This window comes from Leuresthes tenuis, unplaced genomic scaffold (genome assembly GCF_036924035.1).
Source record: "Leuresthes tenuis unplaced genomic scaffold, fLeuTen1.0.hap1 SCAF_3, whole genome shotgun sequence".
NCBI classification, from domain to species: domain Eukaryota; kingdom Metazoa; phylum Chordata; class Actinopteri; order Atheriniformes; family Atherinopsidae; genus Leuresthes; species Leuresthes tenuis.
In genome coordinates, this window is record NW_027325357.1 from 5,312,728 (window position 1) to 5,339,842 (window position 27,115).

Below are 27,115 nucleotides of genomic sequence, written 5' to 3' on the forward strand. Positions count from 1 at the left end.
TGACGATGAAGACGGCAAAGAGCGCAGAGGCTGCAGACAGACATGTGATGCAGAGCAGAGAGACTTCCTGCGGTGGAAAAGTCAACCTGCCACAGGCCGAGTAGCTAAATCATCAAGTAGTTTTCTTTGTGGCATCTGGAACAAACGGGAGTCCATCTGACATGTCGAAAGAAGCGCCCAAAGTCCTGAAAGACTCCTTACAAGCTGGTTTTTTTTCCAGGACTTTTGGGGCTCACAGAAATGTCACAAATATTTGAGGTTTTAAATGTTTTAAATAAAGTGCCCTCACGGCTCAGTGTGAGATCAAGAAAATCTCCAGGCAAAGTCACTGTTTTCTCAGGGTAATTTTAATACAAAAAACCTTATGTAAAAAGAAAGAAAAAAAGTGTTTTTAAGTTAAAACCAGTTTCTTACAGAACAACAACTGAACACAAACAGCTTCCAGTTTTACAAACAAAACATTCAGTACAAAGATTTATATTTTACAAGGGTCCACTGGGTCCATCTGATTCTTTAACGGAATCTTTTTTTTTTATTTTTTTTTTTTAAGTTTATCCACAGCTTCAGAGACCCGAAAACATCCAGAAGAATAAATCCTTCGTAGAAAAAATTCCAGCCTGTGCCTTTTATTTCCCAGAGGGCTGAAACTGTGTCGAGCAAACAGTAAAAACATCAAAGTGGTGGTGCGTTCGAGAGCGCTGGGAACTGGAAATCAACCAGAGGCTCTTTTACACTTCAGTGAAAGCTCTTCTTCATGACGGGTAATAAAAGGTCCAGAAGCCTCCGGTCTGATTAAACCAGAAAGCCTTCATTAAGTCTCTCAGTCAGAAAGCCCTCCCAGATCTTAAATACATGTCAGAGCCGATCTGATTGTTTTTATCTCTTATTTACAGCCGCCAGCGTGCTGGTGGCCAGGCACGCAGCAGGAGTCCACACTGAGCACCGTGCCGCCCTCTTCTTTTAATCACAACTGAATCAAGGTGAATTTTCAGGGATTATAGATGTGATAACTTGAGTTTTTTTATTCAAACATCTCAGTCACACAGGAGTCATGACTTAAAGGTGGTAAAAGCGTAACATCGGTGCAGAAGCGCCTCTGAGCGGGGAGCTGAGGCGGCCATCAGTGGAGTGCCAACCACTTTGATAATTACAGAATCATTTTTTCTAGCTTTATTCCAGATAAACAGAGGATTTTGCTCCATCAGAACACAAAATTAACTCGAAACGTATAAAGTATGCATATAAAATATGGTTAAAAAGATGCTAAATGCCACTCAAAGCTTCACCGATGGTTTGGTGTTCTGAGCAGCAGGGGGTCTCCCGCTGTGGACCGCGACTCGTTAACAGATCGGAGTGACGCCGCGCAGCGGTTTGACTCAAACGTGCCTCTGCAGAGCGAACGTGACTCGGGAGTCTCACGCCTGTGAGCGACTTAATCTAAATTAAAAGTAAATCTCATTTTTGTCATTTGACATCAACTCTTTTCATGTGTTCGAGAGAACTGGAACTGTGTCTGCTGCCATCGCCTGTATCAGTCAGAAAATCACTCTCCTAGTTCAAAGTTTACGAAGCCTGAGTGACTGAAATGTCCAGATTGCTGGAGATTATAACCCCGAGTTAGACCTCCCTGTGACTTTGTGGCCTGTTTGGTGCAGAGTGTGGACTCCTTCCTTTGTCTTTCAGTCCTGTACAGATGTGGGAGGTCTGAACACACTTCCGGACCTGAGCCGCAGCAGGGCGGGGTATGTGGCTGGATCAGCTGGTGCAGTGAAACTGGCTCCCTACATCCCATTAAAGCCCCCTCCTCGCCGGCCTCCTCGGTACATGTTGCTGCCTGGACCTGCAGGGCTGTAGTACCCTCCTAAGAAGTCCACACCAGTCTGCTGGAAGCTCCAGACCAAGGGAGTGCCTGTGGGGCCTAAACCTCCTGGGCAGAGATGTGAGGGCCCCAGAAGGCCTCTTATCCCTTGAATGGGCGCCATGGGTCCCAGTATGGGGCTTTGGAGGAAAGGCTGGGCGTGGAACCGTGTCAGATGGGGGTTCTGTAGGAGACCGGCGCCCCGCTGTGGCTGCTGTCTGTAAGGTGGGAGCTGCGACAGGCTCAGCTGCTCGCTCAGGTGCTGCAGGGCTGGATTTGGGTTGCCCTCCCGGCCCGTTATCACACTAATTCTTGTGCCCGTTACCTTGGTGCCGCTGGCTGCAGTGCTGCTCGGTGGAGCTACTTCTGCTCTTTTTGGCTCCTCCTGGCCTGGCCGTGTTTCACTACAGGAGAAAAAAAAAAGGTTCAACAGCCTCATTCAGGAAAATCCTGAGAAAATAACGTCCACCAGACCTATTTGTCTCTTTTGTTTTTGGTAGAATCTGCCTGTAGCACCAGATACCAACAGCTGAAAACAAATGTATGGTCAGATGGATCATCTCGTTGAGTTAATCCATTTCAATCCTTCTGATTTAGGACAAACTTTATTTAAAGTTACGTTTTCACACATGTGTGTGTTGCTTATTCCTCGTAAACTCCTGACTCTGGACAACATCAGCAGCACAAGCCAACACTTTTGGCTACATTTGCCTCCAGGTCTTACAAGTCTTATCTCATTGTTGGCAGAGTCTGCACCCGTCTGCACTCTGATATCCTGACACAGTCAGACGTTTGTAATGCCACCGAAGACACTTTCAGGACAGTATCAGTGGTTGAAGGAGAGACGGAGGGCGTGTAAACACTGCAGTTTAACATCACACTGCGATGACTGTCAGCTGAATGCATCCATGCCAAAGAGTGAGTACGGTGTGCAGATCCGAGTTTGGCCATGAAAAGGAAAAACGGGGCTTTTTGTGATAGCTTACACACACAGAACATGCAGGGTAGCCATCACATACATGCTGTGGCTTCTACCTTTGAACGTTACAAACGACTGTAACGATAGAACAACATTTCTGGCACAGGTGACACGGGCAGTTTGGCTGCTGTAGCACTGCTCTGCCTGTCCTCAGCATTCATTAGATTTCAGAACAACAAGGATTTACAGAGTATGTCTCAAGCCAAAATAAAAGGGACAGCTTTCATTGTAATAAAAGATGAGAAGAGGGAGCAGTAATCCAACCAATGAGAGCCATGACTCACCTCTGTCTGTTGTTCTCTACAGAACAAACTGTGGATGTTCCAAGTTTAGCTGCCAGAGAAATGCCCGATTCCCCCCGCTGATCTCCGTCGCCATTCGCTGGTTCTGTTTGATGACTCAGTCCCGTCACCATCCTCCCTGGATCTCCAGGCTCGCCTCCTTCTCGGCTCCCACTTCTCCTCCTTCCCTCTGTGGGACGCTGCTGTCCGTCTTTCCTCCTATTCTCATCCCACAGTTCTGACTGCAGCACAGAGTGAATCGACTCCAGAGCGGCTGCTTTCCTGGTAGAGGTGGGCTGGACTGACTCAGAGGGCACCCCCTGGCCAAAAGGAGGGGTTTTGTGACCGCTTCCTGTACCAACAGGATTGAGAATGAGGCTGTTGAGAGGGCTGATTCTTGGCTCTGCCCGTGACTCCAAACACTGCTGCTGCTGTTTTAGCTGGTGCAGCTGCTCATGACGCTCCGCCCGTAACTGTCTGATGGCCTGCTGAAGAAACTCCATGTCTCTGCTTGAGGTCAGCGGCAGCCCGTCCGAAGAGAGGGTGTCTGGGACGAGCTGGTCAGACACATGGGGGAGAGAGGAGAGGTTGGAGCCAGGCTGTGGAAGGATGTGTTGGGGTTGGTGGCTAGAGGAGATGGAGTGAATGTGCTCTGGGAAGGCTGAAGGAGAGAATTCAGGAACTGAGACAGAGTCTCCGTGATTCGACTGCTTGCCAAGACCTGCAGACAGATGAAAGTACCGATTAATACGCAGAACACAGAGTACTTGAGGAGGTTGATTAAAATGTTTGATGCTTTTAGAGTGCGCTGTGTGAAGTGAGTGACTTCACAGGCTCTGTATGGTCTGCTGTTCATCTCTGTTAACACATCTAAAACATCTGGGTGAAGCGTCAGGAGCACTGAGAGTAAAGCAGGTGCCAAGTACAGACAGAACAAAGAGCATGTGAACAAAGACAAGAGCTTTGGATGCACCGTCTCATCTTCTTTAGGCCTGCTGGGACATGAGCCACTGATCCAGACTGCGGTCAGTTCAGGCCAGACACAAATGCCTTTGCACACCATCAATGGTTTTATACTATGAACTCAGCATGTGTCAGATATAAGGTCTAGGTTTAAAAATACCCGACATTTTCCCTCTTTTTCCCTGATTTTGTTTCATTATTTTCTCTGGTTTCCTCCATCAAATCAAGCTTCTACTGTATAGTCCAAGGACAGTCACATGTTACCACCGCACAACACAGGTCAAGCAATGTAGATTTTTAACAGGATCGTTCTTTTCGAAACAAAGAAACCATCTCAACGGACCTTTGGGAACCAGCAGATCCTCGACAAAGACCTGCTTCTCCTTGATGTTATGACAACCGATCAGTCTGATGAAGTTGTCCAAAATTTCTTCAATACCGGCCACGATGATGCCCTCGTTTGAGTAAGCAGGGAACTTCTCAAAATGATGCTCTGAGTTTCAGAGAAATATATGTTATTCACAATGAAAACCACATCATTTATAGTTTAGCAGCTGCACATGTTTTCATATGGTCTCCAGTAGGCAGAGCGGATGCTACGTAACATGAGCGTAGCTGTGTGTGTGTCGGGTTTAAAGTGCGCTGCATTCTGAAACCACGATTTGCGTGTCCGATCTGCGTCTTTCTAAAATCTTTACTGTTTTTACCTTTCTGTTTACTACAAACCAAGCGGTGGATATTCAGAAAGTGTTACTGTTAGCAACAGAGAACCCACGATGCAATTAAACCAACAGAGAGTTCTGAGAAACAGCAGATAATTAGGCAACCACTGATAATCGTTTAGGACCGTAGAGCATCAGCACCTCTAGCAGACACATACCAGTGAGCAGAACCGTGTGTCGGAACTGAGTGTATCGGGCTTGGTGCTCGATAAGACAGTCGAGGTCGGGTGACTCGCGGTTCATCATGTCACAGTGATGATAGGGGAGGAAATCTACGATCTGTCGCTTCTGATAGACCGACAGCACTTCCAGCAGGTTGGCTGCATCCCTCCGGAACCTGAGGACCAAACAACAGGCACACGTTACGGTCCGAGCTTTCACCTGCACCTCTCATTGGGTGCAGGAGAAACAGAGCTAGCTGGGCTTTGTTGGGTATCATTACTGATTTTTAATTCTTAATAACGTTAAAATTTTTTTACTTCTTTTAACTTCAAAGCTTGCATTTTATACACCAAGATGGTTTGGTCAGAATCGAAACGACACATTTAAAAGCGTGTAGACGATGGTAATGACCGCAGAATCTGACCAGGAGCTACTTCAACATGGCTTTTCATGACAACAATGTCCAGAAATGGAAAGAAACATGTTGTGGTGTAGCAAAAACTCCAAAAATTCATCCATCTGTTGCCTTTTTTAGCAGCGCTGGACCCCAATAGAGTGAAATTCTTTTTGTTAGAAGACAACAAGTTTGAGGACTTTATCATTTTCTGTGTAGCGAATCTTTAGCAGGTGAAAAAATCTGAAATAACGTTGCAGTTGAAAGAGTCGAGAAAACCATGTGAGGCAGATAAGAAGGTAAAGTTTAACACTCAAACAGTTTAAAGATAAATCATCCCGTATCCAATGTTTACGTGTGTAACCCTAACTCACCTGGCTTGTTCTTTCAGTTTTTTGTGGGTTTTGCAGTGAATCTTCCACCTCCAAACACTCTCAGGAGAACTGTGCTGCTCCAGAAGCATCAGCAGAGCAGCCAGTCGATCTGCACAGCAACATCTCATTGATCAACACATGCGTGGCGCTGCGATGAATACAAATGGCACGTCTAATCCCAGACTCACCGTGAGTGATTAGGTCTGGATTGAGGAGCAACTCATCCGAGACGATGCAGCCTCCAGAAACAAAAAGCTCAATGCAGCTGTTGTTCTTGATGTCGTCCAGTGAGTCGATTCCCACAAACACCACAGAGGACTGTCGCTTCAGAGCCATGAGGCCTGGGATCTGACATGGACACAAGCATAAACGCACCTTTTCACGTATCATCCAATAAGTTAGGCGGAGCTGTTCAGTGACAGCAGACGCAGACTCAAACAAGTGTCTTCTGTCCTCACAAGAATGACAACTTATTAAGTTCCTTGAATGACAGTGGCATAATTTCCCAGCTAAAATAATAGTGTCTCACAAAACTACTATTTCTGGGGCTGCAAATCTTTGGTGAGAACATTTAAGGTAAGCGAAAGTTACTCCAGGCCATTAACTGAAACATGGATCTGAGGAGCAGTTACCCCCGAAGAGAAGTCTACAACACAGGGAGATAAATAAGACCAGGCGGCATTAGCCACATTCAGACAGAGGTTCTAAGAACTGTCCACCTCGAAGTTCAATCTAACAACTGCACTTCCCCAGGGGAACTGTTTCATTTTGCATTTGCACATGATTCGGGGACCTTGGTCGGACTGATGTGTCGCAGCCGTCTGCGACAGACGTGTTACTTTAGCGCCACTCAACAACAGAACAAAACCTGCGAAAAGTAAGGAGAGAAGAAAGCAACACCACCAAGAAGCTAACATGGAGAGCGAGGAGGCCACCGTGTTCATGGTCTGCATGACGGTGATATTAATCATGGACGACCACATCAGGCGTCTAAGATGGAGGCTGGAAGAGCGCACAGCGAGAGTCAGGAGACGAAGAATCCAGCAGCGGGCGATACTTCTTCGTTTCATGAAGGAAAGAAGGAGAGCAGAGCGCCGCAGACAAAGGAGACGACGTCTGAGTTTAACTTATTAAACAGGCGCCGGTTGTGTCCGTGTCGTATGAGTAAACATTTCAGACAAGGGGCGGAGCTACCAGCCACCAAACACCTACGTCATCTGTGTTGCTATGGAACCCAGAAAAGAAATTTTTTGAAGCAGAAGTACAGTAAAACGTTAAATACCTTGTGTATGTGTCCGGCTATGTCTTTGTTCTTAATGATGACCAGCAGTCCGTTCTCAGAGTTTCTTTTGTTTAGAAAGTCCACAGGACTCTGCTGCACGTTACCCAGTTTCAACAGGTGTTCCTGCAACACAATGATACACGCAGAGCAATTTTTCCAAACTACCTGGAAATGTGACCAGTTTCTTTAGATCAACTGTGGATTAAATGATGTATCACAATCATTATTATCCATCTTTATTCGTGAGTGCGGCGTGCTGAAGAAGTATTTTTTAGTGTGGAATATTACCTTGACCTCTTCATAGACCCGGTCTCCTGGCTCGGTGCAGTGGATGTAAAAATGTGGGGACTTTCTCTTGATGTCTTTCATGATCTCCACGAGGTTGTTCAGCACATCTGGCTCCAGCCGGTTGATCACAGAATTCAGGTCTTTGGCAGATGGGGCGGGACTTGTGGTGGGCTCGGGGACGGATGCAGAGCTCAGGCTCACTGGCTCAAAGCCGTGGGAATGTTCTGCCACTGGCACAGTTATGGTGCAGTTTGCGCTTGAACGTTCTCCGTCATGTTTTACGTCAGCAGAGCAGACGACAGTCCTTACAATGCTGTTATCTTGTGTTGATCCAATGTTTTGAGCGACTGTCCTGCTGACCTCTAAACTGTTGGCAGGCTTGTAGAGAGAACCTGATGCAGAGGTAGGATCAGTAAACGTCCCGTGAGAGGTTGGGCAACTCTTCCAGTTCTTAGTGTCTGATAGCCACACTTCATCTCCCCTAGAGAGCGTAGAGCCTTTACTGACTGACGGTGTGATGTCAGCAGTTTTTTGTTCACCACAGAGAGAGGAAACCTCATCCTCTCTTCCTGTTCCGCCATTAGCTGCTCGAACACTAGCCACAAAATCACTCACCGTGTTAGCCAAGGTGGCATCAGCATTAGTCCGGCCGGGGTGGGCCCTGCGGCTTGGCCAGCTGTCGCTGAAGTCTGCGAGCATCCTGTTAATGCTGTCCTGTAGAGAACTCACATAGTCCTGAACTGGGGGGCAAGGGTTGTAAAAAGATACATACTGCGAAAACTGAGAAACTGGTGTGTACGGGAGTGTGTGTTGAGGTGTGGGCGCTGCTGTGTTTGAGGTGGAGTTTGTGGGCTCTGGCAAGCTGTAGTGAACACTCTCCTCCTGCAGGAGGCGCTGTATCTCAGAGGAAAAGTCTCCCAGATGTTTGTCCACAATGCTGTCAATATTTCTGCGAGGACAAGCAGTCGAGGTGACAGAGGGAGAAGACAAAGAGCCTCGCTCCGGCTCATTCTCTTCTTCCCTTTGGTCACTTTCACTAGATATATCTATTATCAGATCCTCTGCTTCCCTCTCAGTTTGTTTACAGTCATCAGCCTCTTCGTCCCAGTACTTCAGCACTTCTGGCTGAGATTCTTTTGGCTCCTCTAAACGTTTATCCTTTACCTCCTCCACCTCCCCCGTTTCTCCCTCTGCCTCCTTTACTCCTTCAATGGGTGGTGACGAGGGTTTAATCCTCTGCTCTGCGGCTGGAGGATTAGATGGATGGATGGGTGTAGAAATAACAGGCTCTTCTTTCTTCATTTCCTTCTGATTGGACGGTCCTGCAGGAGACAGACCACAGATTGTAATCACAACGAGTAAAGTAGCTGTACAATAACTGGGTATTGACTGCTGTGACGTTACTTGCACTAAAGAGCAAAGTGCAGCCAAAGCATCCGGCTAAACTTAAACAATGATCTTAGTACATGAAGAGAAAGACTTGAACAAGTGTTCTAAAGCAGTCCATTTTCTGTCAGCTGCTGGTTCTGATTTCAGCGGCAGGTGGGATTACCGTAAAAAAATGAACAGATTAAGTACCCTGAGACATTCTCAGGTTACATATTGTTACCTGGTAACTCCCTGAGGGCCGGGGGAACCAACTGCTGCTCGTTAGCACTCCTGTGGTTTTTATGAAGCGGTTTGAGCTCTTTAAGCTCCAGAGACCGGCACTGGGAGAGAGACAGAAGAGCGCTGGTCTCAGGCAACGAGCGCTGGGCAGGAAAAGTGGCGGGGCTGAGCTGTGGAAACGGGCACTGAGAGGGAGAAGTGGCAGGGCTGGGCTCAGGGGACGGGCACTGAGACGGGGAAGCAGGGGGACTGGGCTCAGGAGATGGACAATGGGAGGGTGGGCTGGGGTCAGGTGATGGGCACTGAGAGGGAGGAAGACTGACGTCGGGGGATGGGCACTGATAGGGGGAGGGAAGAGGGCTGGGCTCAGGAGACAAGGTGGGGCTTTTCCTGGAAGGTTTGGTCGTTGTGGAGATGCTTGTTGCCTTAGCGAGGTGCTGGAAGCGAGGGTCCTGGGGGATGTTCCTGTCTCTCTGGGAGTACCTCTCTGAACACAGACCTGCAGAAAGCACATTTCAACATTTAGTTTCAATTCTGACCACCTGTGAGCTGTAGTCTGCTTCAAAACCGTTCTTCAGAAAGACGTGTAGTGTAGCAAAGCTTTGACGTCAGCGAGGCTTCAGATTTATAGAAGAAAAATAACAAGTCTTAGATCTCTGGCACTATCACAACAAATTAAGCTCATGTGATAAACAATAAAAGTAGGACCATTTCAGGACTTAAAGCTCAATCTTCTGATATTTTCACTCATTTATTTTCTTGTGAAACAGCTTTGAACACTCAGTGTGTGTTTCGATGTGTGGATGGTTGACTGAGCAGACAAACAGACCTGTTATGGGGATGAGGACCCACGGGATCTCCCACTCTTCCTCCGGCTCTTCATTAGTTTCCACTTTCTTCCGTAGCCCCCCTCCTCTTCTACCTGCTGCTCCGTGTTGATTCGTGTCCCCGCTTTGCGAACCGGGGCTGAACCCCTCCAAACTACTGATGCTGCCAGCCGTCTGCTCCTGAACACAAACACGTGTCATATACTTCCAGGTTGTAACAGTTTTTGGAGGAAATGCAACATGAAAGGGAGGTTGGCTCCAAATGTAGTTACACAAATAACCCTTTTCCATTCAACACAAAAAAAAGTTTTACTTGTAATATCTAATATCATAAATTAGATCATTTTAGACCGTATTCAAATGCTAAATATATGTTTAAAGAATGTAATTATCAATTTACAACATGCTGAGGAACATCCACATGTCTGGATACGGTGCTGAAGTTTCAAGGCTTCGCTGTCAAATTCTAAAGTAATTAAGGGTGTCATATTATGTTTTCATTGCACATATCTGCAGGATCTAAGATCTTTTCACAGCTAACTTTTTACTATGCACATATGGCATTATTTTTTGTTAAAGGCATTGTAAACATAAAACAAGTTACCTCCAGCTCCTCTTGCTTCCTTAGGTCAATGTCGCAGTTAGTGGGCAGGCCCAGCTTTGTGGCCAGTTTACCAAATGGACTCGACTCCCTCAGTCTCTCCTCTTTGGTCTCACAAAAGCTTTGATTGGCAGCCTGGATGAGACCTGCAGTTGGGCAGAAACAATATATATCAGTCTGTATTTTGCTCAAAGAGAATTAAACATGCCAATAACCTTCTCATATTTGACATACGACAGACAGGAAAAGGTTGAGAAAACATTTGTAGAAAAAAAGAAAAGTAATATAAACAGGTTCTGCATGTAGTTTATTATGCTGTGAAGAAGAGTATCAGTAGCCAATCACCTGTCAGCTGCCTGATAAGTGTGGCAGCTAGTTCAGACCCATCTTCCCTCAGATCCAAATCCTTCAAACCCAAAGAGCCCATCACAGACGCAAGAGAAACAGGAGCTGAGGATGGGCTTTGTTTCGAGGGGACTTTGTTTACCTCAACTAGGAACCAGAACCAAGGAGAAAACAAGGTTAGCAACATTATCTACCACTGACTGCAAGGTGTGCAAGAAAATAAAGACAGCAAATCATTTTCTTTAGTGTGTTTAGACCACATAACAACTTTGAGATCAGGGAGTCCAAAAGCCACAGTGCGTGTTCTCACCTGGGATCTTTTCGTGCCTTCTGTGTCCCTGTGATGCTTTGAAGTATTTAAGAGCCCGCTCTGCAGTCTCCTGTTCCATCTTCCTCTTCCTCTCTGGTGCCTTCAGCCCCTCTCCTTCTTCCCTCCCCATCTCATTTTCTGCGTTCCTCTTACAGGTCAAAATGAGGTCCAACAGCTGCTGTATCTAAGCAACACAGAAAGCACACAAGTTCGATGATCTGAAAAGTTGGCAAAAGTAGAGAATGTAACTTTTATTAGTGGTCTTTCATATCAGTCCTGTTAGAACTATGAAAATGTTTCACCTTTTGGTCACTGGTCTGCTTATCTTTGTCGTTTCCTGCTGCCTCTTTCTGACTTGCACTGCTGTTCCTGGCCCTCGTCTCCTGTGGCTGCTCTGGGCCGCAGTGAGCCTCCACCACCTCCTTGGCCCGGGCCACTGACAGCAGGTAGAGGGTGGGACTCGACAGGTAGGAGTGCAGGTAGCTGTCCATGTTCACTCGATGGTGCTTCGGAGGAGAAAATAGCTGTGCCTCTTCATCTAGTTTGGAGTCGTACTCGGACATGGGATACTGTCGAACCTGGAGAGTGAAAACGGAGAGATGCTCTGAGGCTCTTGATACAGTCTCACGGTGAAAATGACAACGACAGTTTCTGGAGACGCTGGTCATACATTGCCATCTTTCAAGCCACTGAGGTATTCCCGCGTCTGGAGCTCCACACCAAGAGAAAGCTTAGGGGGGGGGTTGGCTCTGGCTTTGACCAGAGCGTGGTGCAGTGCTGGGAGGAACTGGCTCAGCCGTGGCATCACTGAGGCACCGGATGTCAATGACTCGTAGGTACACCGCGATGCTGCAGCAAAGGACAGGGAAAACAACGTCAATGTCTACACCACAGTCATCATTTTAAATCAAAGCTGCAGTTTGTACTTCATGTTGGCCTCACGAGAGTTTCATACATTAATACTGGTTCCAGTAAATATGATTTATTATTTAACCACTTGTACAGGCGGTAAAACGGCAAACCAACAGAGAACAGTTACCCAGTCATTTCTAAGCAAATTGCTTAAAACAGCTTTTTAAAATCCTAAAATATCTATTAGATTCGTAAATGTAAAGCAGCAAAGTGAGCAGTTATTGTGTAAAAGTGTTTGTTATATGGATGTTCAGTTTGTATAATGTGAATTTCTGTTTGGTTCAGTGCTGCTTGGGCTTCGTTATGCCTGGAAATGGTTTCATAGACACTGTTAATGAATCACCAACTCTCATCTGCTTTGTTCAAGTTTACCTCAAAGGACAGAAAGAGCATCACTTTTCTTGTTTGTGCCGTTTATAAAACAACATTTAACTACAATCTCAACACAAATGCTGAAATATATTGAGATGGGTGGCATCAGAAATTAATTCCAAATATTTGTGCTCCAATGAAAGAACTGTGGACAGATTCCATTCAGAAAAGAAGCAAACATGGCACATTATCATCTATCATAGTATTCCTCACAGATTCAGACTTAATCTCAGTGAATGGTCTTCAGTAGTAAAACCAAAGCAGGCATTCTGACAAACAAGAGCCCAAGAGTTACTGAACTCGAATGACTATAATATAGTTATTGAACCTCTAAACTGGCAGTTTTGATGGTCAGAGATGAATCAGAATGTGTTTGGAGGGGAGTCCTGTCACTGTAAAACATGCCACTTTAACAGCTAATGCAACTGAAAATAACCAATCACACTAATAATGGGGTTTCAACGCCGCTGTTCGGTCACTATGAACAACTAACCGCAAAGTGAAAAGGGTTTCTGACACAGGAAAGAGAAGACAGGGTATATCAGCAGCCTTTCTTGCCTTATTCTCTGGAATCTTTATGAAATACTGTCACAGAATCACAGACCATAAAGATCATTGTAAAAAAGCCCCAGCTAATGTTGGTAAAAACACACCTCATGTACAAGCTCTGAGAGGGGCTGTGTTCAATGTTCAGTCAAAGACATTCCTATTAAGTGTTGCTTACAGCGCTGTAATCCCTCTGACAGCCACTTTAAGGTAGAACATCCATGCCGGTCAGTGAGTGGCTGCTCTGCCACTCATGAACATCACACATCCACAAACAAACCCACCCGTCCACAATGTCACTTACTACAGTGGGCCACATCTCTGGTCTCTGGGAAAACAAACAAGGCCTGAAGACACCTCTTCCAGGTCTCTCCTCTCTCTGAAAACACAAACATGACCGTCATTTTCACGCCACACTGTCACCTCTGACAAATACAACAAACTGAAACTTCTGACATGAAACAATGATTCATTTGCTGAAAACTAGTCACAGCGGTGACACTGTCTGAAGTAACAAAACAGGCGTTTTATGGCGCTGAATCAACACTACAGGGACTTTTTGACTTTTCAGTAACTCAAAAACAGCTTGTAGTTAAACCCACAAGTTATTTACTACACTATCATCATGGCAAAATGATCCAACAACAACAATATTGTTAGATATCAATACACAATAATAATAATAATAAGGAAATATCTACAGAAATTGTGCAAATAAACACAAGGAATCAGTAAAATTAACCTTTACTATATTTATTGTGTATTATATTCAAAATACGACCGTAAGAGAAATGAAGAGAAAGTCTAAAACTGTTCAGGAAAGGAACAATTATGCTTTATGAACAGAGAAAAGGTGAAGTTTAATATTACAATGAAACATCAGAGGTAAACTAGCCTCCAACAGATAATTCCCAAGCAGACCCCATTAGTCCCATGTCATACCAGTAGGTGTTGCCATCTGAACACTGGACAGCAGCAGGAGAAAGCCTCTCTCTGAAAGTGACGTCACCAGAACCTGAAGAGAAGACAACAGCAGCTCTACTTCAGGGGTAATAACCAACAAATCTATAATTGTCAGTAGCTTTGAGACTGTACCTATGACCAAATAAAACCAATACAATTCTTTTCTTCATATAAAGACTAACAAAGACTACGGTTACAGCTGGACTTGGCCAAATAACTGGACCACTGTCCTTTTCCCAGCATGCATTAATGGGAGGGGATTCAGCTTATCAACTTAAGTATGTGATGGAACTTTGGAGAACCTGCAGGGTTGAGTTTAGCTGAGCGTATGCATGCAGGAGAGATTCAACCTCAAGCTGCGTTTTGAGAAGCTCGACTGCGTGCACTTTCTAATGGACTAACATGTTTACTACGTCTGGCTTTGGTTAGACTGACACAGTAATTAGTTTTCTATGATGTCATGTGTGGTGTTAATTCAGAATAACATACAGGTACACAGGATATATTCCATCAGTAAAATAAGCAAACCGCTTCTTTCTGTTCAATAGAAATACACTGAGAAGGTGTAATTATACAGGATAACACCATAAAGACTATAAAGGCAAAGATGTATTATTCAGTGGCTCTGTACACAAGATCCAGCTAATCCTCCCTGTAATGTATGATGTAATGCATCAGCAAGCACTGCATAACAAGATGATCTCCAATCTGAACCCACCACTCTCTTTATCTCCAGTTCCTGCAGCAGTGTCGTCACACTGGTGGTGGAGCGGTTTCTGTCGATCACCTCCAGGAGACTGCAGTGATGGCCATCAGTCTCAACTACACACAGAAAAACACACATTTACACAAAACCTGACCAAAAATAGCCATCTAAGCGGGCTCACTTGACCTCACCTTCTTGGCTGCCTTTGTAGATATTATAGGAGAACACGCCAGAGGGGAGGAGCTTAGTCACTTGGTCAAGCTTCATCAAATACCCGATTTCCAGCTTCTCTGGTCTGAAGGCAACACAGTGAAATATAAGGAAAATGTTGAGGGAACACAATTTTATCTTTGGATGAAGTTAAACTAGAGTGTCCGTGTTTTAAGTGACTGATGACAGAGGACGAAGGTGGGGAAAAGTTCCATCACTTCTCTCTCTTACCGTCTGCAGCGGCAGGTTCATTGGATGAAATTTAGATTTAACACAACATTCCCCAAAGCTGAAAATGCATTAAAAAGATTCATCCGTTGACCGTTTTTTCTTCTGCAGAGGAAGAATTTATGATCCGACCTCATAAAGTCTCCTCACAGCCTTCTCTTTACTGCATCTCAATCAGGGAAACTGCAGCAATAAGTCATTGTGAAAGAGGTTTATCCAACTGCACGCTCTGGTTCAGCCGTCTCTTGCCTTGCCGACCTTACCTTCACCATCTTGTGGCCCAATGCCTGTGGGTACTGCTCATTAAAATTAATTTACAACAGCAGCACTGCTCACGAGACCCAAATTTAACTCATCACCTTTAAGTTTTTAGCTTCCCAAAGCTGCTGTGGCAACATACTGAACACACTTTGACTAATGAAAACTCAATGAATGCTCTGACATTTATTCTTGATTAGAGTGAATACACATTTTTGAAAAGATTTAGTACTGATAATGGGAAGTCTTCTCCAACACGTCCCTAAGACTCTCAATGGGGTTACGGTCTGGACTCCTGAACCACCTTCACACAATTTAAACCTGATTAATTGTCATCTCGGAATAAAGTCGTGGCATGAGAGAAGAAACTCATTTTTATTTGGGCTCGCAACGTTGGTCAGTCTGAACCTGACAAACTGAAGCACCGTGGATAATTGGTTCAGTTAAATCCAGCCAGATGGTGACTTTCTTTTGTTTTCAAAGCCTCCGGGGACTCCTTTTATCCACTTTTTAATTTTCAAAAGTCGATATTTTTCCCTGTATTAATGCTAAAGGCATGAAATCTTCCAAAAGTTAATGGTTTGGATCAAGGTTAAAACTGCAAGCTCACTTCCCATCACACCTTCACAGGTTAAAAGTCACACACACACCCAAATGGGGCCCCATAGATGGCCATTCAAACCACATTTTTTAGATATAGTCTAATTTAGACATCACATCAGGTGATACCCGAGACTACCTTTTAATCTGAGCCTTTGGCTTGGAAATCTTTCATGAAATTACACATCTAACCACTTGTTGGCAGCAGAGCTGATGTTGTAAAGTAGAGTCTAAATTGAATTACTGCATAGAAATAAAATATATTATGACTACGAAAATAGTCTGGATGAGTTGGTATTGAAGGTGAGTTGAATTAAAGGTGTGCTGTGAATGTTTGAGACATTATTTTGTGTGTATGTGTGAGTCTTTGTTTCCAAAGTCGCCTCCTTCTCATGGCAACAGAAATTATACTTTTTGATACATCCACCACCCATTTTCTTGGTGAAATATGGAGTGCTTTTATGACAAAATGGCATAAAAAGTGTTAAAAATATTTTAAAAATTAATAAAAACTTTATAGTTCTGACTAGAGCCGAATCTGATGAAAAGACTTGAAAGTGGAAAAAAATATACATTTTTATGAGTTTTATAGCACTTTTTCTGAAGGGACCCATTTGGATGAAGTTTGAACCCATCATCTGACTATTCAACACAGCCAACAGGCACATTTTACAGTCTCTAAATCGTTTGAAAAGATGTTAATTACTCACAGTCTGTGAGGCAGAAAGGGAGAAGAGCTGGAACGAAGGGAGATCTGGAAGAGAACTCGTTTATCTTTCACTAAATCTCCCGTCCACACGGTGAACTGAGCACCTGCTGTGAGAGCAAAGACGACAGTTCAGCTTCAGAGCAATCAAGGAATTAGAGAAATTCCAATGGTGTATCATATTCAAATGGACAACACCCAGGAAATATATGTCCTGTCTTACCTTGACTCCTTTCTGATGGCTGACTGTTTAACCTGCCCACCAAACAGAGCACACAAGCAACAAGTCAGAGGAAAAACCGAGACAGAAGCAGGAGCTCATGCCAATACTGCCAGCTCTAAATCTGACATGAGGACTTTACAATAAATCCAAAATTATGATGACAAACAGCCTGAATAATACTCTGATATATTAGTGAGACATGGAGACTCATTCCCATGTTAATGTAGGAAATCCAAGCACATTTTAATCAGAGCAACTCAACTGTTCAACAGCTCTGTGATTAAATTCTGGAGCTGCAGACATCATGCTTCACTTTTATAATGATCAACCAAACTGAACATCGGTACAACCAAAACGTAGCAGCACTTCCAACAGGAAGAAAAGTTGCTAAAACACATTGAATAACAACAATTAAAACAGAACACATTCATATTTTCCAGGGCCTGGACAATCTAAATTTCATTCCACCTTATTTAACATTTCATCTAAGTTTCTGGAGACTTTGAGATATTGAAATGACTAAAATCTAATTTTAAACTTTCCAGATCTCCATACCTGATGGGTGCAAGAGGTTTGCTGGGAAGTTGAGTGTCTTTTCCTTTAATCTGAAAGGAGATGACGGCGTACGGACACACCTGGCGAGGCCGCTGCCGCAGCTCGTCGAATGAATACTCGTAAAAGTATTGCTGCGGGAGAAAATGTGTCATCGATTAGATGCCATTGTGTTCAGGTCCGGTTACGCCGCCACATACAATTCTCCCAGGAAAAAAGTACCCCTTACAAAGTTTTCTCAGAGACTCGGGGTTCTCGTTTGTTTTAGCGCCACCAGACTAATACAACCGGTTTCCGAGGCACATACTTCTTTGGCAATTATTTCTAAAGCTAGGAAACTCACACCAAGACAATGCTAAGTAGCTTAGCAGCACTACGCGAAATAGTGGATGAGCGATATTTGCTGTTTGCGAGAGGTCGAACAGAAGAAGAAGAACAGCGCAGAACAGCATTTTGCGATGCCATTACTCACGTTAACGTGCCTATTCTGCAGTGATTGTGTAAAACATAGCAAAAGTGGATCAAATCAGCTGAAAATATCCCTTTTCTAAGTGTTTAAGCTTGTCGAACAGCCTGTTATACTCATGAGGGATTAATTACGTCACAGTGACAACACAGCCGTTATCAACGCAAGTGAAACTTGTTGAAAACACAGAAAAATGGCTGCAGCAAACCCAGAAAACTCAATAACACGAAGCTCTGTGTTAAATAAAATGGCAGTGGATGGGAGCAGTTGAAAATAGAGATTTATGTGGTTTAAATACAACAAAAGGGAAGAAATATGCGGTAATGTTGTTATTTATTCACCAAACCTTGCTATCTGTCTGATTCCTCTGAAGAGCCGACAGTGTGTCAAAGTAATCCACCGCTGTTGTGCACGTGTGTTGGTTAATGTGACTGCAGCAGTTCACACTTGTAGCGTGTTGAAAGGTTTACAAGATCCGACCTCGTCACATTTGGATGGATGGATGGATACACCAAGATTTCCCTTAACTAAAAACTAAACACTAGATCTAAATAACTCCAAGATACACAAACTGTGTTCTAAGCTTATAAAGGAACCGTGTTCAATGTTAAACTTTCCAAATGTCTCATTACGGAAAGCCCCATTTGGGTAATTCACACAGGACAACGTGATCAGTGGCTGCTGGATTAATGGAAAGCAGTACATGAGTGAGTGAAAGGGGTTTAAAATACCGGGCACCAGAGCCTGTTCACAGCAAGAACACCAGCCACACCGACAGCTTATAGTGCTCGTTCAATTTAAATAATTATCACATTCATCATGTCTAACAGATATAATGTACCACTGCATCAAGCTCAGTTTATGTTAAAACATGCAGATATAACCACAGTTTGCTTTTTCTGTATGCATGTTCTTACCTGTGTGAGTTCGAAGGCGTGGTAGCATGTGAGTGAGGTCACTTTGCTGGCGTTCTTGGCAATGTGGCTGTCGAAGCGAGGCGTCGGGTCCAAAAGGTTCTTGATGTTTTCATAGATGCTTTTCACCTTTCCCTGAAATGGAAAAACAGAAATAATTCCACTAAAAATGTTTTTTTTTTTAAAATCATTTCTATCACCAAACTTTTAATGGGAAATAATTTTAATCATAGTCGTGACACGGAGCTTTTAAAACCAGGGTCAGGTCCTTCAGATCCAACAGTGTTTCCGGCTGATTCCTAACTCAGTTACTTTTCATTTTATGGCCTCGCACATGTTGGAAAAAAGTCCAAATATCATGAAAATGAACAGGTGAAAATCTTCTTGTAGGCAGGAAACCAAATTAAAGGCCAATTTCAACATAGTAATGGAAGAGTCGACATTCCTGCACTCTCACAGTCAAATTCAGCATCACAAGTTTGCAAATCAACTTCTAAACGAGCCCTGTGGACTGATGGAAGTTAAAATGAAAGATGTGTGCTGCTGCATTCTGACAAGATGTTAGCGATGAAGAGACAACTGATCTGATTAACAGCACAGAGTCGTCCAAACGGGACACGATGAATAAATGAATAACTTTTCCATATTCATTCCCTGACAGGTCAGGCTTCACCTCTCTGAGGTGAAAGGAACCACTTTTGACTACTGAGCTGACCTGCTGTCCAAGTTTGAAAGATTTATCAATAATCACCCCCATGTTTTTTAGCCATCAGCAACATCAACAACAGTTTTCGTCAGTCCGTTACCATCCAGGCTTTGATGTCCTTTAGACAACTCAATTTTGTGAAAGAATGCCTTTGACTTTAATGGGAGGTAAATCTGTAAAGCAGTAAATGAAATAGCATTTTAAAAATAGACCCCAAGGCTGCACAATTCATTTAATTTCTAATCTCAATCTCGATTTTGACTGACATGATTGTCTGTGTTATGGCTGCTGTGTTTTTGTCTAATTTATGGAAATTTGACTAAAGGTGCTGAGCTCTGATTGGTTAAAACTCCAAGAGCTCACAGAGGATTGGCTACCGGGGAAAAGATCTTCTATAAAGAATGGGGATGATGACAACGATTCACTCATCTTCCCCAACCAGTCACACCATTTCTGCAAGAAATATTCAAACATAACTTTATACATTCATAGCTTGGAGTTTGTAGGGCTAGGCGGCCATTTTATTTTAATTTATTGTTATGAAAATGTGTGCTATTCAAAGCAAAACAGGCGCTTTCTGATGACCACATGCTTGCATGTGCCAATCGCAGCTGTTCTTGTAGCTAAAAGTTTCCTGGATGAAGTTAGGACGAGTTGCGACATAAGGACAGATATACGAGAACAGAGAGCAGAGCGGGGAAACAAACGCCTGGCACAGCAGAGGGCGAAGAGAGTGTCCTTTGAGACTGAACATCATCTGTCGTTTGGAAATACGAGTGATGTTAACTGAGAACAAAACATAAGCAAAGACAACTGCAGAGTTGTGTCTGCGCCGCAAAGCAACCCGACTAACTTATCTCACCATCTGAAAACACACCACAAACCGCAGTATGACGAATGGTTGTTAACCTGAATGTTCCAACATCAACCAGCTGCTTATCCGTTTTCTACATGTTTTAATGCGAAAGTGAAGGCAGTGTCTCGTTGATCAGTTTTATCTTGATGAGAAGACAAGATATTTGTACATTAGCAGAAATGTGGCACAATATGGATAAATAAACAGACAGAAAAATCGAATAAAAACTTTCACTTTTCACAAAAATCTGTGAATGATCATGATAAATAATCGCGATAAATAATCATGATCTCAATTCTGATCAAAGTAATCGTGTTTATTATTTTGCCCAGAATCATGCAGGAGAGCTGACAGAGCCAGTGATGATGATGATGATGAGCAGCTGATTTACCTTCATCACTTTGAAGATGATGATCTCCCCCGTGGTTCCCGGGGTGAAGAGGTTCAACTGCAGCAGATCAGAATACCTGGACAGATAAACACCTAGAAACACAAACATACATGGCATCACTGGTAGTTTTGTTATGTGCACATCAACGGCTTATTAAACAAAATAGGTGGATAGTGGTTGGCTCTCGTGAATAGTACAGCATGTTTCAATGTTAACAGCCACCAGCGGAACAGTAACATTCAGCTCTTTGTGACCCGCTCTTTCAGCACGTAGATTTAGGACTCAAATGGTCACTCGTACCTTTACCGGGGTCTCCCAGCACGGTGATCCTGCTATGACCCAAAGCCAGCCCCTTCTCACAGAGAAAGGGCAGCTACAAGAAGAAGAAAAGAACAAGAAGGATAGATGTTAGAGCTCAGAAAATAGATTGGACAAACTATCAATCTCAAAGAATACGGGTCATTAACACATATACGATGTTTATGTTACTGTTCTTTTTACAGAGAATATTGGATAATGCATTAAATCACAGATTTTATCTTGTCTTCCATATTTTCAGATCTGGGAACCAAACGGCAGAATAAAAGCCAAACCAAACTAAAGCGCTGACAAGTTTCTGCATGAATTTTCTGAATCCAACTCAGAACTCTTCCCATCCCAGCAATGAACAACACAAGAGTGAGCTTACCTCGGTAGTATTACTCAACAAGAAACAGTAACTCTCCTCCAGCTCCTTATCTGTCCTCCCCTCTGCCTTCATCTCCTTTCTCTTTTCCACAAACTGAACACAAACAAGAGATTAACCAAACGATCAAAATTAAATGAGCAGCTATACAATTGAGTGGCCTTCTCTCGAGTCCTTGGTTGAAGTTAAATCTAATCAAATGACATCACTCTCAGTCTAAGTCATCACAACATTTTCACAATTAGCTAAGTTAAAACGCTTTTCACAAACCATACAGAGCTAAAGCAAAACCTTCTCAAGCTCACCTCTTTCTCCAGCAGCTCACTGTGGACAAGCCGAGGTTTGGAGTAGGTAAAGCAGCCGGCAGAGCTGGTGTCAATGTAGCTGGAGGTCAGGATGGTTTTCATGTCTTCATACTCCCTGGACTCAAAGGAAACATACTGGAACAGAGCTGAAAAGAGAGACAGGAAGGACTCATCACAAGTAATCCTCCTGATCACTAAAGAGGTGTGTAGAAAACCCAACTGTCAGATCTGCGAAGGATGCAGAGGTGACCGTTTCACTGGTGAAGCCACACAGCTGCCCAAGAACTTTCATTTCCAGAGCTTACTATACACTCTACATGGAGACCTGAACATTGGAGTGGTAGTTTAACATCTGGGAAAGGTGTAATTCCAGGACATCCTCCGAGTTCGGCTCGCTGCAGAGTTTTACTCCCATTGAGCCACATGAGGTCAAACACAGCAGCACCTGGTCCAGAGTGGTCCAAAGCTTATCACAAAACTGGTGAGTGACATCAGAGCTTTATCCAGATGTTTCTTGTAAAAAAAATGTAATAGATAAGGCTTTCTGTATAAAAGCCATACCTGTATGTGTGTCAGGTTAAAAAATTACCATAAACTTTCGATAGGAATTGAGAACCAGTTTCAGAGTTTCCAAAACATCATGAATCATGCGCCTCTGGGTTTTTATCAGTTCCTCTACCAATGCAGGCAGGTCCCATCAAATGCACCCTGACAGTTGATCAATTATGTCATACGCCTCTCAAATCTGAGAGGCTTACAAATCACACAAAAGTACAAATTGATATAATAAAAATGGTAGAGTAATTTCCAAGGCAGATTAAAGTGCATTTATACCAATTTACACATTTGATTTTCCATTTACTCAGCATATGAGGAAATTATATCTTCTTTTTTTTTCATCCCTGGACAAAAGTATGCAAGCTCAAGGTGGTCATTAGTCTTTAAGAAGGGGAAAATATAACTAACTGTTCTAAAAAAAGGGTGGAAAAGAAGTTGTGTGTTCATGTGCATGTCCAGGATCATGTGCAGGGATGCGAGAGTTTGGATGGATGGATGGATGGATGGATGGATGGATGGATGGATGGATGGATGGATGGATGGATGGATGGATGGATGGATGGATGGATGGATGGATGGATGGATGGATGGATGGATGGATGGATGGATGGATGGATGGATGGATGGATGGATGGATGGATGGATGGATGGATGGATGGATGGATGGATGGATGGATGGATGGATGGATGGATGGATGGATGGATGGATGGATGGATGGATGGATGGATGGATGGATGGATGGATGGATGGATGGATGGATGGATGGATACGCCAAGATTTCCCTTAACTAAAAACTAAACACTAGATCTAAATAATTCCAAGATACATCCTTCCAAATACTGTGTTCTAAGCTTATGAAGGAACCGTGTTCAATGTTCAACTTTTAAAATGTCTCATTTACTGGGGACTGTAAACATATCAGAGACAGATATGAAGAAGCTGGACAAATGCTGTCAATGCTTTGTGTTGCCTTTAGCTCGGTCTGGATAAGGACCCTGCTGATATCCTGCCTCAAAAACATCACGACCTGCACAGTCTGCTAGTCGCCAAAGTCTCAGGAGGCCACAGAAGCTGCAGCAAGTGTCTTCCTCAGGGCATCACACACGTCAGAGGTGGTGTCCACGTGCAACCACACGCACTGATGAAAGAAATTTCACAAAAGATCATTTCTTGGTGTAAAAAAATAAGCACAGAGCAGGTCCTGCAGATCGGTGGGTACTGAGAGACAAGGTTTGTTTGAATTTGTTTGTCCATTTGCACTCCAGGTAACACATGACGTAACACAGGGGGAGGATGAAAAAACACAGTCGAGATGAATCAGAGTAATTCTGTGAATAGCTCAGAATTTAATTAAAAATGGCCTACTGCAGGGGAACAAAAGGCAACATCATGTAATGGTCAAAGCTTTGATGCACTTCAGAAATAAAGAAATAAGCAGGAAGATGTGATTGGTTTCACTCCAAAGCATAAAGTCAATAAATAAACAAAGTTTATGAAGTTAGTAAAGGAAAGTCTGAAGAAAAACTTACAGACCAACAAAGCAGAGACAAAACTGAACAGACTAATAAAGGTTGTTAAAAAATGAAGTCATGAACTCACATTGCAATGAGAGCCTCTGAGGCCGGTGCCAACTATTGCTCGATCCCTTTACTGTAATTATTTTTTGAACAATCATTAAAAATCCTTTCTCCAGTTCTACATGAAAGCAGCTGGTGAAAATACCAGAACTCTTCTTTCATCACTATATCTACCGTTTACGTCATCAGGCGGCATTCACCTCCTCTGCTATGTTTAAGCGAACTCAAGTAAGAGAAAAATGTGACAGAACCGGTTTACTTCAAGGCACTTCAGACATGGAAGCATCAGAGAAACATTTGATGAGCTTTGACAACATAGTGGATTTAGCTGTGTGGGTACTTTACCATATTAAATATGGGAATATTTAAGTTTATTTTTTACTTTGAGAGCAGGATTCCTTGCTTTCATGCTCACACATTGTCTTTCTAAACTCTGCCTGCACACTGATAAGCTCTGCTTCGCCTCAAAACTATGTTTCTGCACTCGAATTCACTGCTGAGCCTACAAATGTCCTGTGCTCATGTACAAGCCCTCATTTTCCACCTCAGGACTTAAAAGATCTTCTCTTCTCCAGCCAACCAAATGCCAGACACATTGTTGACTAACAAAATCATCACCACTTCCTTGTGCGTCTGCTTCCTTTAGTTCAGAGTCCCTCCTGATGATTAATGGTTAACGGGGCTCGGCACAGTTTTCTTCAAAGTTACGAGTTGAAACGTCAAGAAAAACAAACTTTCTATGCATTCAATAGAACAAACAGATCAAAATGGTTCCTGCAATTTATTTCAGTTTTTTTCTGCTGCGCCTTCTAAGGAGGTAGTTATCTAAATAGTAGATTTTCAACCTCTTCAGAAGTTTCCTGCACAAAATTATCCATCTCAGGTACGTTATGCTTCACCGCTGCCATGTTTCTACCCCTCTCAAATTCACTGTCACCTTACACCCCGTGAGGTCTGAGCATGCAAAGAACATATTAATTCCACTCAGAGAGAAAACATCAGAGTAAGTTTGTACACGTTTACATCTTCTTGTTGATCCGACTGTCAAAAGACCGAGCAACATTGAGGTTTTTATGTGACTCTTTTTTTATTCTGATTAAAAGAGGTCCATGTAACCAGAGCTGGTGGCAGCCGCAATTCCAGCATTACGGTTTTTTTTTTTAATCAGAGAAGAATTACATGGAAATAAGAGTTGTTCAAAATGATACGTTTAAAAACTAAACTGGGCCCAGGACCTGTCCGGGTGAGATCTCAGCAGCCCAGACAGGCAAAGTAACCACTGACTCAAGAGTGAGTCTTTCACTTTTGTTGTAGCCACCCAAGGTCCTCAGACATGCGAAATAGGGATGGGGTATTCATTTCACCTCAAGAAACAATATGGAAGACATATTGAAGGAATGTTGTGTTTCAGAGCCATGAATCTGGAGCTGTCCGAGTTAACATAAGAATTAGTAAGACAAGTATTCTTTCCTTTCAACTTTAACCTTAACCTATCAGCATCAGATTTAACATGAACCCTCTGCTACTGTCCCAGCCTTTATTAAAAAAAACAGCTAAATTTAACTTCTGTTTTAGCATCATTAAGACGGATCACTACACACAATCTGCAGGTCGGCAGCAACACGCTTTTCAGAAACTAAAACGTAAACATGGAGGCGGTCACCCTTACTTTTGCCACAGTTTCTTAACGGAAGTCAGCGTCAACAAACCGCTAAAATCCAGCAATAGATTCAGAAATTAATCCACAAAGGCTTACTTTCACTGGATAACAAACTACGCTTTTCCATTAAGCGAATACAAACTACGTGTGATAATTTACAAGCACGTAATTAACGTTAACGACCCAACTGCTAGCGGTTAGCATTCTTCACTAACGTTAGCTGTTACAGAAACATTGCATCTTCAACAATGCGTCCGACCACTTAAACTAATCGTAATGGATGTATTTATTACCAGACCTACACACAAGTAAAACACGTCTGTAGATGTCTGTAATGTTGTCCTCTGTAGCGACGCTAACATGGTAAAACGGTTCCCTGGTGTCCGAGAATTTAACTCGTAGCTTGCATCTGAGACTTGTTTTCAGGGAAACCTTTGGTACCTATAAAATGCATTTTTTAGAAGAATTTTAAAAATATGCATGTTTTCAGTCAACCCACCTTTCTTTTCTTTCGTCTTCCTCGGTATATGGAACTTGTTCGCATCCATCGGCATATGCCTCTGGTGGAATCCTTGCGGAGCCGAGTTCCTCCTCTCCATCCTTCCGCCAGCAAAACTCAGTATGCCCGCAATCGGGTGAGTTTCTCGGGAAGGGTGTACCTCGACCATTTGGCTATCGTGCAAGCTAACATTAGCTCCAAGGTCCGCGGCTGCAGACACTCTTCTTGGTCGACATGCCTCCCTCCGGAAAAGGCTGTCGTCCATCGTGGGGTTCTCGACCAAACTGAGGAGTCACTTCCAAACGGTCACTCCGCCACCGTTTCTCGGTGATGACACCGCCGTTACCTCCTGGTCCCGCAGCGCAGGACGGTGATCCAACACACAGCCCGCGCCATGCTTCCTGCGAGCACAGATCTTCTTCAGTGAGACTTAACCGCAGCTGGTTCAATAAATGTCGCTTCAGTGCCATCTTCTGGAAATATATTTCTCCTTCAGTTTCAATTAATGCAGTTATTAGATTTTTTTTTTTAAAAAGAACAAATATAGCGAGCACATGGATAAATAAAAAAATAAAAATACATCAGGTAACGCAAAAAAAAAATACTAACTTAAAAGAGTGTGTGTATTGATAATATTTTACAAAAAAAAAATAATTTTGGATTTGGGTTCGTTTAACAATTTATTCCCTTTAAATATTCGTTTTGTTTCTTTATCTGGACATAAACTAAGTAAGTTATGATTCATAGAAAGTTTCTAATTATTTCAGGATAGATTGACGATATTTCTCACATTCGTAATTCCTAAGTAATTTTGAGGGAAGCTATTATTTTAGGAAGTTTCTCTTTATAATAACTGTTGGGGTTTACGTTTTTTTTCAAAATAGCTTCATCATAAGGTGTAAGACGTCAGATCCATCTAATATTGTGCAATCTTTGAGTTTGTTTAAGCACAATATTATTTTTCTCCCAGAGTATTACGGGACATGACCTGGCTGAGCTGATGCAGATAAATATGGGCTTGCCTTTTACAATAATACTCTTATTACAAGCCTATCAGTGACTTTTAATCCATTTTGATTTTCGGTAATGTGCAAAACATGTGCATAAAGCTATGACCCATGAAAGCTTGTGATAAACTGTGTGGTAGCACATTTTTGGCAAAAGCTTTATTACAAATTGGGCAAAGCCAGCTGCTGCTCAGGTGCCCCCAGAGTCTCATTTTCCCCT

The 27,115-nt window shown here is 43.1% G+C and overlaps 1 protein-coding gene across 1 annotated transcript; it reads right to left on the bottom strand.

The window, feature by feature from the left end:
• Positions 1 to 329: 329 nt before the first annotated feature.
• Positions 330 to 26,307, bottom strand: tasora (transcription activation suppressor a). Its single transcript, XM_072381503.1, has 28 exons — positions 25,889 to 26,307; positions 21,594 to 21,739; positions 21,292 to 21,384; positions 20,904 to 20,976; positions 20,604 to 20,695; positions 18,654 to 18,785; positions 17,274 to 17,404; positions 16,719 to 16,750; positions 16,500 to 16,605; positions 14,685 to 14,788; positions 14,506 to 14,609; positions 13,767 to 13,839; positions 13,129 to 13,203; positions 11,665 to 11,843; positions 11,297 to 11,572; positions 10,995 to 11,178; positions 10,685 to 10,831; positions 10,343 to 10,485; positions 9,741 to 9,918; positions 8,913 to 9,410; positions 7,304 to 8,625; positions 7,016 to 7,138; positions 5,922 to 6,081; positions 5,734 to 5,842; positions 4,962 to 5,140; positions 4,425 to 4,574; positions 3,122 to 3,839; positions 330 to 2,262 (listed from the first exon to the last, which is right to left on the bottom strand). Exons 1-28 carry the CDS (start codon positions 26,151 to 26,153, stop codon positions 1,782 to 1,784), a joined length of 6,273 nt encoding a protein of 2,090 aa, XP_072237604.1. The 5' UTR covers positions 26,154 to 26,307; the 3' UTR covers positions 330 to 1,781.
• Positions 26,308 to 27,115: the final 808 nt, after the last annotated feature.

Coding starts and splice junctions, on each gene's coding strand:
- tasora (XM_072381503.1), bottom strand. CDS start 26,153: ATGGACGACAGCCTTTTCCGGAGGGAGGCATGTCGACCAAGAAGAGTG. Junction 11,179..11,296: donor AGCAGACCAGTGACCAAAAG/GTGAAACATTTT, acceptor TGTGTTGCTTAG/ATACAGCAGCTGTTGGACCT. Junction 10,486..10,684: donor ACTTATCAGGCAGCTGACAG/GTGATTGGCTAC, acceptor GCCCAACTGCAG/GTCTCATCCAGGCTGCCAAT.